Consider the following 13,375-nt stretch of genomic DNA (forward strand, 5'->3'; position numbering starts at 1 on the left):
TAGACAATTGGCCGGAGCGGCAGTTCTTAGACGGCACGGATGGCTCAAGGCGACTTCTTTCAGACCTGAAGTCCAGACCAAAATACTTGACATGGCCTATGATGGCGAGTTATTGTTTGGCAAACACATAGATGACGCATTGCTTGCGATCAAGACGGATACTGATACGGCCAAATCGCTTGGTGCACTACAGTATAAGCGAGGTTTTTTCAGAGGAGCAAGAGGCCGTGGTTTTCCTTCCAGAGGACATTATCAAAATCAGCAAAACCGCCAGTATCAGCCTCAAAATAAGCCGTACTACCAACAGTCCTATCGACAGTCATCGTCAGCGGGTTTCTCTCGTCAAGGAGGGAAACGACGTTCTAACTACCAGGGACGCGATTCAAATAAACGCCAGTGAGTTTTGCCGGACACCATCCTCTCTTCCTTCCCTCCCCGTGGGCGCCAAGATCTCCGCCTTTTATCAACAGTGGCGGAAGATAACTTCAGATCAGTGGGTTCTGGACATAGTCAAACACGGACACACTCTGGAGTTCTTGCAGAAACCTCCAACGTCTCCGCCCAGGGGTCCCTCCCCTCCTCGTCTTCATTTGTTATACATGGAAGCCATGAAGATGCTACACAAAAATGCGATAGAAAAAGTTCCAACATCCCAGAAAAATCAGGGGTTTTACTCTCGTTTTTTCCTTGTGGAAAAGGTTTCAGGAGAGTGGCGTCCAATTTTGGATCTACGAAACTTAAACAAATATCTGAAAAAGCAGAGTTTCCGCATGGTGACGCTCGCAGATGTCCTCAATTGCCTCATGGAAGGCGATTTCATGGCTTCCTTGGATATGGAAGACGCTTACTTCCACATTCCCATTCATCCAAACCACCGCAAGTATCTGAGATTCACAGTGGCTGGTGTCCATTTTCAATTCAAGGTCCTCCCTTTCGGCCTGAAATCTGCACCGAGAATCTTTACCAAGACTCTAGTTCCGGTTGCAGCTGCGTTGAGGTCACAGGGAATCCAAGTATTCCCGTACCTCGACGATTGGTTAATAAAGAGTCCGACAAAAACTTCAACAAAGCAATCGGTCACAAGTGCTCTGTCAATGTTCTCGAACCTGGGCCTGACCCTCAACGTCAAAAAATCACAACTGCAACCCAAACGAATTCTGACGTTCCTAGGAGCAGTACTAGACACTTCTCAGTGCAAGGCCTTCTTGACCCAAATTCGTCAGGACAAAATCACAAAGCTGGCAAGTCAAATACGGTCAAAAAAGTCTCTTTCGGTCCGACAGTTTGTTTCCCTGCTAGGGATGTGTTCCTCTGCACTCCATCTAGTCCCACTGGCTCGACTCAGAATGAGGCCTCTACAAGAGGAATTGCATCGACAGTGGCGGCAGATAGACGGATCTTTCGAGGACCGTATCAAGGTCACGCCCAAGATGAAACAAGCTCTTCTATGGTGGGCGGCAAAGAAAAATTTGTCTCCGGGGCTCACTTTTCTTCAGACCCTACCGGAATTTATTCTGATGACAGATGCCTCCATGGAGGGTTGGGGAGGCCATCTTCAAGACCTTCAAGTGCAGGGACGGTGGTCCCATCAGTACAAGCACAAACACATCAACTGCCTCGAGTTGAGGGCCATTTTTCTTTCCTTGCGAGCCTTCCTGCCAAGAATTGCGGGCTCTGCAGTGCTGGTGCGCACGGACAACACCACCAGCATGTTTTACATAAACAAGCAAGGGGGCACGAAATCTCTAGCCCTGTCTCTTCAAGCGCAAGAAATGTGGGAATGGTTACTCCATCACAAAATTTCCCTCAGAGCGGAACATGTTCAGGGAATTCAGAATTCTCTGGCCGACGATCTCAGCAGATCGTTCACAGGATGTCACGAGTGGGAACTCGAACAAAGCCAAGTGGAAACAATTTTCCAGCTCTGGGGCACACCAACGCTGGACCTGTTTGCCACGCAACAGAACAGCAAATGCATATACTTTGCCAGCAGGTTCCAACAGCAAGGATCGAGAGGAAATGCCCTGTTGATGAGGTGGACAGGAATCTTTGCGTATGCCTTCCCTCCAATTCCTCTCATCCCAAAGGTTCTACAGAAAATGAAGAGGGAACGTTGCTCTCTAATCCTAATTGCTCCTCGCTGGCCAAGACAGTATTGGTTCCAGGAGCTTCTGATACTCTCCCATCAACCTCCACTGCGCCTCAAGCCGACACTTTCAATGCTGACAAGGGAGGAAGGACAAATACTTCATCCAGATCCTCAGTCGCTGCACTTGCACGCCTGGCTCCTGACTTCCTAGAGTTTAAGGACCTGGAGATTTCTCCAGACTGTAGAGCTGTTCTATCTCAGGCTCGTGCACAGTCTACAATCAGAACCTATCGCTTCAAATGGAAGAGATTCTGTTTATGGTGCGGAGAGCGTGATGTCCATCCACTACAAGCTCCTCCAGAGCAGATTCTGCCTTATCTGCTGTCTCTAGCCAGATCAGGTCTCGCTTTTTCTTCTATCAAAGTTCACCTTGCTGCCATATCCAGATTCAGAAAGAGTTACAACAAGCCATCTTTGTGCTCTTCCTCTTTAATTAAACAGTTCCTTAAAGGATTATTTCGAGTTTTCCCTCCAGTGCGGCCTCCTCCTCCTGAGTGGGATCTCAATATTGTGTTATCTCAATTGCTGAAAAGGCCTTTTGAACCAATTCATAAATCAGAACTTAAATTCTTGACTTGGAAAGTGGCTATTTTGTTGGCCCTCACTTCAGCCCGGAGAGTAAGTGAGATACAAGCGTTCACTATATCGGAACCTTTCCTACATTTCTCAAAAGATTGTGTGACACTTAGAACTCATCCTAAGTTTATTCCCAAGGTTCCGACCCAGTTTCACATCAATCAACCGGTGAAACTAAAATCTTTCTTTCCAGACCCCAAGACTCCAGCTGAAAGGATGCTGCATTCCTTGGATGTCCAAAGATGTCTCAAATTCTATTTACAAAAGACAAAAGATTTGCGCAAATCTACCCAACTGTTTGTAGCTTATGGCCAAGCTACACGTGGTCAGACTGTGACGAAAGCAACTATTGCCAGATGGCTTTCCTCTGTCATTGTCTTCTGTCATGAGAAAGCGAACAAGCCACTGACAAGAACGGTTAAGGCGCATTCAACCAGGATGATGTCAGCGTCTACAGCCTTATTTGCAGGGGTGACCCTGGAAAACATCTGCCGTGCTGCTACATGGAAAAGTGTCCATACTTTTACCAAGCACTATTGCCTGCAGCCGGTGTTACATGAAGATACGTCAGTGGGAGAAGCAGTGTTGCAGCATCTTCTTCACTGAGGTCAGCCTTTTATGGTTTTTTCTTGTTTTCTATTGTCACATTTGTGCTAACATACTGTTTTAATGTTCTATATATATGGTATATGAAGGTATTGTCATGATTATGCATATGTACTGAAATATGTTCTTGCTCTAGTACCTTCCAGGTTGTGTGGGGATATATGGTTTGGATTGTCTCCCACCTTCCTCTACCGACAGTTATGGTTATTACTGCTTGCTATTCTGATTCAGGCATGTGAATCTATGAAAGATACCCCAATACTGGATAAGAAAACAAGTTACTTACCTGTAACTACAGTTATCCAGTATTGGTATCTTTCATAGATTCACATGCACCCACCCGCCTCCCCGACTGGGCAGTTCTTATTATGGATACTACTTCTCACTTGTGCTGGGAAAATCTGAGGAGAACTGCCTGAGCTGGGAAGGTTCTAGAGGGTGAGGACAGCTGATTGGCTGAGGCTACTTTTTTCAGTTCTTTTTACATAATGATGTAGATAGGCTGCTAAGTTTTGGGCCTAGTTGGGCCTATATCCTTTTCTAGCCTACTACTAATGGTTTTTAGGCACTGCTATATATATATAATTTACCGTGGGACTCCCGCCTCGACGACGGGGAATGATTCAGGCATGTGAATCTATGAAAGATACCAATACTGGATAACTGTAGTTACAGGTAAGTAACTTGTTTTCTTCTGTCTTCTAGTGGATCTTGCTGCCTTTCAGTTTCAGTATAAAAGAATGAATTAACTTGCTTGTTTGTGGCCCAGTAGAATTACAGACCCTAGGGATGGATTGTGTAGAGTACTAGTAGGCGCAGGGCTGCTATTCTATAGCATTAAAAGCAGCTTCGTAGATGAGCGGTTCCGGTTGGTCGCCCTGATCTCATGTAGACTCCAGAATCCCAGTGAGTTGGTCATGTTGATACCACTGCAGTCTAAGTGTCTGTCCATCTTTATTTCATTGGTCAGTGCTGCTATTTGAAGCTGCCCAATGGCATCACTAGGCCTATGCGGCCTGGAGGCGTGGCTTACTGCACCTAACGTTTGAATGGAAAGTGCTAAAAACGGGAAACATCCTTTACGACGCAACTTTTACCACGCAGTGCCTTTACAACGCAGGTTTTTCAACGCAAGTCATTACAACGAATTGCGCTGGGGGGCGCTCTAGGATAGGTAATAGTTTAATTTACTATCCAACACCTTCCCTACTATCCACGGGGACTGGAGTTGGAATAGTAAATTAAACTATTCACTATCCAGCCCCCCCAACGCAAGTCGTTGTAACGACTTGCGTTGAAAACCTGCGTTGTAAGGGCATGCGTAGTAAAAGCATGCGTTGTAACAACGTACTTCCGCTAAAAACATGGCTATTTCAGAACTAGACGCTTTGCTGGGCTTACTGTGTTCCTAGCGCCTATTTGCACGCTCAATAAATCTCATTAACATAACATAACAATGATCCCACGCACAATGGCATAAACTACCAATTCAACATTTGCTATTTTAGATTACATTGGTTCTTAGATAAGTATCTTGTCATTATTTTGCAAATCTTTCTTCTGGAATGTTTGCAGTGTGGGGGGAAATGTGCTCTTTGATTCTTTCCAATCCACCTTGCTTCATTGTATCTGATAATTTCCAGTTATTTCCAGGTGTGTTAAAAATGTGACTTTTCGGGACAATAAATAGCAAGTGTCCACAAAAGGAGGTCCAGTTAAACTTTCCGCGGGCTCATTTCAACACAAAAATATACACACTATACCTGTGTAAAAGGCATCCTTTCCCTATAGAAATAAGGTGCACAGTAATACCTCTTTGTTGGTGTTTTTTAAACATATTAATTCCAGCCAGGCTTCTAATGCAGTGGTTCGTTAAAGGAAGATGTAGATCGAAGGAAAAGTAACTCTAACTCTGCATTTATTTTTGTATCCCTTTCGTCTTTCAGCGACATGAGGCAAGCTCTCTGGGAGCTGAAGAAGGAAATGTCGAATTTGCATCTGGTGACAGAAGTGCAAGCCGAGGTGCTAAGAAAAGTGAAGGCAAGAGACGCAGCCGCCAAGAAAGGCAAGTGCCCCGTGCAGCCACTGCTCCCAGGTTACAGCGACAGAGCAGCTTGCTAGCGACCCTCATCAAAACATCCCCAATTCAGAGGCGGGGGCATCCGAGTCCATTAGGGCCACAGACGCCATTTCCCGCTCTGGCTTCTGTCTCGTACTGGTCAGTTTCACACTTGAAGGTGTTGCTGATGTGTTTTTGTGCAGTACTGTCTTCTGTTCCCTTGTGGCTTCCCTTCAGCCGAGTTTTGCTTCTGTGTACAAGGCAGAGGTGTGAACAGTTTATTTCTATCTGACCTTTTACCATAAACTGCACTTGCTTTCAGGCTAAGGCGGATATTTTGCTTTCTCCCTTGCACCAATGAATGTTCTATTTAATTATAATATGTGGAGGCCACATTCTCTACACCCCCTAAAGTTAACACCCCTTCTGTATACACGGCAAAGAAGCCTGTAAATTGTAATTTTTTTTAAAAAAAGCTCTAAAATATCTGAGCTTTAAAAAAATAAAAAGATTTCACTTAAGAGTCCGCAGACAGTGGAATAACAAAGCAATGTTCATTTCACTGTAGAGTTTAGATTTGTGACTCTCTTGATAAATAACGTGGTTTGCTGTTTGTGTACTCCATTAGTAGATGTACAGTCATGTGTCTACTGTAGAGTTCAGTTTATGAAGAACACGCTGAGCCAAGCTGGCATCTGCCATAGCTTTAGTAGGTTGCAAGAAGGCACGCTCACACTTTTCATGGGCATCTGAGGAAACGGGCATCAAGAAGGCACGCTCACACTTTTCATGGGCATCTGAGGAAACGGGCATCAAGAAGGCACGCTCACACTTTTCATGGGCATCTGAGGAAACGGGCATCAAGAAGGCACGCTCACACTTTTCATGGGCATCTGAGGAAACGGGCATCAAGAAGGCACGCTCGCACTTTTCATGGGCATCTGAGGAAACGGGCATCAAGAAGGCACGCTCACACTTTTCATGGGCATCTGAGGAAACTGGCATTTTGCTACTTTGACTACTAGGCACGATGTAATGACTGAAATACCATGAGCCCGAGAGAGAGAGAGAGCGAGAGAGGGATATAGGTAGATATAGATATATATAGATATGCATGCGCTGACCCTTAAAACAGGTACATGTTTAATTGGCTTATCTCCAATTGGCATACCCTAATTTACTTGTATTTCCCTAGTGAATGGTCTTCGGGCTACTTAGGGCCTGTAAGTTAAAGTCTCTCGTGGACGGCAGCACTAGTTGGGCCGCCACAACTGTGAAAAGGCAAAAGTATCCCTCCCAGCCTGCCGCTGCTGGCTGTCTGAGCAGTTTTTAAACTGCTAACTCGACTTAGTCTCTTTAAGCAGTGGCAAAGCCCAGGCCTTCCTTTTTGATATTTGTGAGGTAAGCAGCATTTCGTGAAAGGTTGGGCCTGCAGGCTCATGTTTTTAGGGTTCAAACAGTAAAAACCAACATTGTAGTTTTTACTGTTGAAGGCTAGCTGCACCATGGTGAGTGCTGAGTTACAGGCTGACATCTCAGTGCTGCTAACTTCTGAGTGGTACTAGTAAGTTTGGTACTTCAACATATCACAATAAGCAGAGCCTTACATCCGATTTAATAGTTAAGAATAATTTAATGTCACAAGAGCACAAAGTAAAGTTTTAGTAAGTTACCAGTTTGTGGCCCAAGGTTTTCCAGTGCCTGTTTACAGTTGCACACAAAGGTCTATCCTCAAGATGGTCTCCGGGGAGCAGTGGTGGCGAAACAAAACTTGAGGGGGGCCCCCTGCAAAGTACATGTAGGCCCCCCATTCTCCGCGCCAGTCAACAGCTCTAAGGCCAGCGACCCGCCATACTGCAGGGGCTCACCCCAGCCACAAAAAAAAGAATTCTGGTGCCTCCATTGGTCACATCCGCCCTCTCATCGGGTGAGTTACTTACTTCAGTAAATACTGCTGCTACACCCTCCATCAAAGGTACATAACACTGCCTCCAGCCGGCCCACCAAACACATCCTCCTACTTGATGACCCACCTTCAAGCGATACCCGCTCAGTTAACCACCTCCAAACACAGACCACTGCCTTCGTGTCTGCTACTAATGCATCCATTACACTCTACTCTCACCCCTACAGAACCCGCAGTTATGCTTTTCCGCCCGCCTTTAAAACCACCCCTCGGATGTCACTGCGAACCCGTGACCGTAGCCACTGCTCCCCTGTCCACCACCGACAGAAAGACTGATGGTCGGTCCCCGTCTAACCACTGCCTACCAGTAAAGACAGAGCCTTTCAACTGCTGCCCTCCCCAGTGCCACTGTAGTAGATTAAAACATGTTAAGCAATCTCTTCAACTGACCACTCCAAAACAGTTCTTCGTGCTAGCCTCAACAGCATCAAAGCCGATTGTTGTTTCCTCACGCCAACATTAATTTACACTATGCACCACAGTAAACCATACTTCCTGTCAAAGGCAACCCTGATCCCCTATGTAGCACCAGTCAGCAAGTACCCCAAGGACAAACCCCAGAGAGAATGCGTAATTCATGTAATTAAACCCACAGTGACAATGTAGCATTTCTCCACCCACTGTCAGCCCAGCGAAGTCTGCTACAGTACAATAGCCATCAATACTGGCAACGTCTAAAGCGCATTTCCACTTCCTTTCATTGGCAGCCCCTGATACATATACCTATGCCTTCTGGGCAGCATCTACGTCAAAATTCTTCGTCTCCCTAAGACTAACGAATGCTGTCGGTGAACGCTTCTCGTCCCCCTTCCTTACTAATAACTAATAGAGGATAACGAAAAAAATATATAGTATTTTCGTATGCAAATAGCATATCAAGCACTTGCTGCCGGCAGTCCTCATCCGATCCACACGTATCAATATTCTGCTATTGCACCATCCTATCAACCCTATTATTATCTGGGGATGTTTTTTATCCCTTCCATGAACTGGGAAAAGCAATACCTTGCATGAAAACAAGTCCCTTTAAAACTTTTGCTACTTATACAGGCTGGCAAAGCACTTACTTGTTTAACTAACTATCGTTGTCAAACCAAACGGGTAACTCATTTTAGGTTTGGAATTACTGTTTAGAAGTGTGGATGTTAATACTGAGACGTAGGATGATTTTTTGCATGTCTGCCAGACACTCATTCTTCCCTTCATGCGCACACAATGCAACAATACAATTTAGCTTCACAAATTGTTCAGAAATGTACAGAAAAGTAAAGAACAAGCCCATATTATTTTTATCAAGAAAAATAGACAACCGTCAACTTTATACTCCATGACATAAAAGCCTTAGCATGCACAGCTTGTCCAAATCTACGCTACCGAATTCTACCACACACAGCACATTTGAACATTTCATAATTCCATGCCACACAATTCAACTATAAATAATTTAACCCTACAACATTTCATACCACATAATTACAATCCAAAAAATTTAAAAACACATATTTCTATTGCCTAAAACAGGGAAGCGCCATAACCATCATAGCTGGAGACCAGTGGCAAGTAGTTCAGGGCTGGACTTCATCTGGATTTTGAGGGAAGTCGACCTCGGTGCCCAAAGTTTGCCCCACTGTGTTTGTGGACCAAGTGGTGACCCCAGGAATACACCTTCCAACAGGACTACCGACTGCAGCATCCTTGAGCACCTTCAGCCTTCTGCATTCCTTGCATCAGGACTACTCCTTTTGATTCCATGGCAAGTTACCATTGACCCTGGATCTGGAATAGTGACTGCAATTATTTTGAGGTAACTGTCTTCTTCGACTTAGTTGGTCCTCCTGGCCTGCCCCATGCCAGAGTTGGTCATTTAGAGTACCTGGAAGTGACCGCATTCAACTTTGATGCCAGTTTTCTTGGAAGAGTTTCTAAGTGTCAAATTAGTTGAACTTGCCAATGCTTGTTCACAGTGGAGTGAAAAGTTGTGCCTTATTGTTCCTTTAAGTATTTATATCATCATTCTTTAGCTCACTCCGCCACCCCTGTTCAGACATGGCCATATGCAAATCAGTCTGGCCCTTTGCCTCATGGGAACAGTCTAGCCCGAACTGCCAAGCCATGTCTTCCCTGACTGATGACTGCTGATTAACCAGAAACCGGTCCCAGGATGCTTGTTTCCGGTCCAGGGAAGACGTGGCTTGGCAGTTCGGGCTGGACAGTGTCTGACTGATTTGCATATGGCCTTGTCTAAACTGGTGTGGCGGAGTGAGCTAAAGAATGATGATGGATTAAACCCAGATCAGTTGACTGGCGGTGAGTGCTTGCATTGTTCAGCGCTCCGTCCATCATCCCCTTTGGTTTTCCTTTATTTTATTTTAAGGCCAAGATCTTCGCACTAAGATAAGTATGTTTTTAAATAAAAAGAAATTTTACTTTGAAAACTCAACACGTAGAAACTTTTCAGAACAGTTCAATGTTATCCTATAGGGAAAAAATATTGTGGTTAAACAGGTAAGTATTGCACTTACAATTCCAGTCTTTGGCACTAAAAGTCAGCAAGCGACAAGGGTCAGGTGAGTACCAAAACTGCACCACCAATGTCACAGGGGTGGCCAGGTATAAATGGGGTCAAAATCAGAGTTCGACCCAATGGTTTCAATGGAAACTGGGGGAGCCTGGAGCCACACTGCTTACAGGTAATTAGATCGGTTGCAGGGGCCAAGCTTTGGGGGAATAGCATAAGCACGGGGGTCACAAAGCAGCACCAAACATACACCACCAGCTGCACAAGGGAGGTCAGTTGCAGGGTGCAAAATCAGCGTGGGTGCCCAATGCTTTTCAATGGAGTTTTTTCTTTTGGCAACAGGCTGCAGGCATTGCAACAGAGGTTGCATGAAGGAGACAAACAACAGCAGAGGTATGTAGAGATCTAGAGGGTTGTGGGGGCACCATCTGTTCAGCTCACCAAGGTGCTGGGGTACCTTTTGATGTCTGAGTTCTGTAGTAGGGGATCTCTGTGTATAGTCATAATCTAGTGAATAGTCCCGCCCATGTGCGTGGACCCCGGAGCAATCAAAAATAATCTCTTAAATTGTCAAAACATGCAGAACTGCACAAACACTTAAGAGAGAATTGAAAGACAGATAATGCAGCCTATATCCACAGGCTACACTGTCCAGCACTTCAACTAGAAATTCCACCAATCAACCACAAACAGCACATCCTGCTGAAAGATGTGCTTCACCTTCCCCACCTTAGGGGTGGAGTTGGCAGCGGTAGACACACCTCCTATTCCCCTATGTTTTCCCACCCAAAGTAGGGGTGTAAACCATAGGCTGGGGGTTACGTTACTAAACGGCCGTTTCGAACACTGGCCCATCCTGGGGGAGGAAGTGTGAAACCTCTGGCACCAGAAATAATGCACATTCTGGGCAGAGATCAGGGGCTCTCTACCCAGGGGCCCAGAAACTTGTCTGGTGGTGGCTGGCTGCCTACAGCCGGTCAGAGTCCACACCAGGGTTGGTAGGTTTTCAGGGGGCACCTCTGAGTACATGGTACAATACATCTCACACTGGCATCAGTGTGGATTTGAGAGAAGCAGTTTGGTACCAAACCCTCCTTTGTTCAGTGAAGCCATCATGGTGCTGTGGAATTAGAGTTTTCGAGTTACAGCCCATGTTCTCTCTATGGCTTCACTGGCACTTACAATATTAAGGAATTGACCCTAATATTGTAGGCGCATAACTGCTCCTGTAGATATGCCCTCACCTGTGGTATAGTGCACCCTGCTAGAGAGGTTACTTAACTATACTTCCAGGCAGTGCTGGCTTGCGCATCCAGGCAGGGGGCCATGTCGACATCATTTTTCTCCCTCACAGGGACCTGCAAGGGTAGTGGCATGGTCCCAGCGAAGGGGTGCCAGGGGCCCCTCTTCAGCTCCCAGGCTCTTGGTAATCAGGGTACATCTATTCGGAACTTACAATAGGCAGAAGTACCAATTGTAAATATGTTTTTGCCGGGAAGAAACACAGGCACAGGAGTCCTGGTTGGCAGGGACCCTGTGCACTACAATCGAAACCACATCAAAACCAGGTAAAGTGGGGCTAACCATGCAAAACGAATCACTTTCTCCTAAGTGTTAATAGATTCATAAAAATATAGGCTATTGTTAATACATTGGTGTCCGATTTATTTAGTGTAGTGTTTCTTTCTGATTCAGTTTTTTTGGTGGTGTTTAAATTCTTTACACTTGTTATTTTGTTTAATCCTGACTTCTCAAAATCACAGCTATCCACGGGCGAGTTTTAAACATTACCTTACCTTAATCTGAATAATTATTCCATTTAGGTCCAAGGTGGTAGGACTTGCAGTATTTAAAACAAGCCGTGGCAAATCAGTTAGCTTGTATTTTGAGTCCTCATGAAAACATTATAACTAATTCTGCTACAGTTAAAAAAAAAAGAAATCAAAAGAGAATCAAGTTGTAAAATAATCCCCCTGGATTGCAATGCAAGCATTCTTGAGGAGGCTGAACGATACACCAAAAAGTGTTAAGTTAGAAACAATAAAGCCTCCTCTGCGCAAGGCTGAAGATCTCTATATATATTTTAAAGCATGGTAAGAAGAAGTCATGCCGGCAGTTAAACCAAAGTAAAAAAAGGAGGAATGGAAAACCTGCAAGAGTGATATCAAGAGACAAGAAGTGGAGGGGAGGGGGCGAAAAAAAGCATGAAGTGGAATCAAAACTAGGCGGCCTTGACATTCTGCAGCACTTGCTACAGGCTTCTAAGGAAAACTTTGGGTTCCAACTCTTATTAAACTTACTCTTTTACTCACCACTCCATATATCCATATATGTGCCTTGATTTAAATATAAAAAAAATATATATATATATATATATATATATACGAAACCATTGTAAGCGCTTGAACTGTAGGTGATAGTGTTGGAGATGAAAGCTGATATTGTCGCAGAAAGTGCAAGGTACCTCACACAGGAACCACTTAAACTTAATTGCAAATGGGCACGGTAAAAGGTTGTATTCGCAAAATGAGCAATTTCATTCAAAATGTATTTACTTCCATGTAATACTATCACATTATGGTATAATATTACATGGGAGTAAATCTGCTCCCACAAGTGCAGAGTGGAGATTCCTTGGAATATACTTGTCTCAATCCCTCCCTAGAGATAGTTGGAGAGTTCCTCCTGTGAAGCACAGGAGTAAATCCATTTCTAGGGTGAGAGTGAGGCAGAAAGGCCCCCAAAGTTGGTGTGAATGTAGGGGACTCCCAAGAAAAAATATTCTCACTGTAGAGTAGACAATTAAAATGTATAAAGATATAAAGTTCATAAATTTACAGCCAAGAGTAGATTTAAACCTGTAGGTGTAGACTCTCGGACAAATCAATCCAGCAAACCATCTGCAGACGTGCTCTACCATGCATTAGTGTATAGGAAGAAGCTGTGAAAGGACCTTTCAGAGACTGAGTGCAGTGGAAGAGTCCCTCACTAACAACCAGGAGAGACCAGTGGGAGCGAATGTTGGACGGTCGGTCGGGCACTGACAGATACGCAGGCTTGAAAGGCCCAGTGTTGGCCTTTTTCGGTATGGTGAGCTAAAGGGGAGTTAATATGCACACATCAAGAAGGAAGAATGCACACAGGTGAATCAATGGTTTAATAATCTGTTTTGTGTTTATGTTGCGTGGGCTGTATTTTTCATTTACTTTGAGGGCACTTCTCACTCATGAAGTGGCGTAGGGTGAAACAATTGATATACACAACACTGGGATGGGTATTACTTATTTATATTCTATCTGTTTTATTGTAGTTACCCCTGAAGAAGGGCATTTAGTGCTCATAATGAATTAGGTTTGACCAAATACGACGTGCTTTGAAGAATGGTGAATCTCCATGTCTGTAGAAAGAAAGCCTGGATAGACAGTGGTAGAACTATCTAAAATTGGATGAAATATGAACTATGGAAGTAAAATAGAATGAAATAAAAAATGGATTAATCTT

General features: G+C 44.5%; 1 protein-coding gene across 3 annotated transcripts in view; it reads left to right on the plus strand.

The window, feature by feature from the left end:
* AZI2 (5-azacytidine induced 2) overlaps nucleotides 1-13,375 on the plus strand; it is a 174,908-nt gene that overhangs the window by 145,671 nt on the left and 15,862 nt on the right. For all 3 annotated transcript variants that reach the window (XM_078663951.1, XM_078663952.1, XM_078663950.1), the window contains exon 8: nucleotides 5,278-5,396. In XM_078663951.1, coding sequence (XP_078520077.1) covers nucleotides 5,278-5,396 — 119 coding nt within the window. The remainder of the gene's footprint in view (nucleotides 1-5,277; nucleotides 5,397-13,375) is intronic.

The sequence above is a fragment of the Lissotriton helveticus genome, chromosome 10 (assembly GCF_964261635.1).
Source record: "Lissotriton helveticus chromosome 10, aLisHel1.1, whole genome shotgun sequence".
NCBI lineage: Eukaryota > Metazoa > Chordata > Amphibia > Caudata > Salamandridae > Lissotriton > Lissotriton helveticus.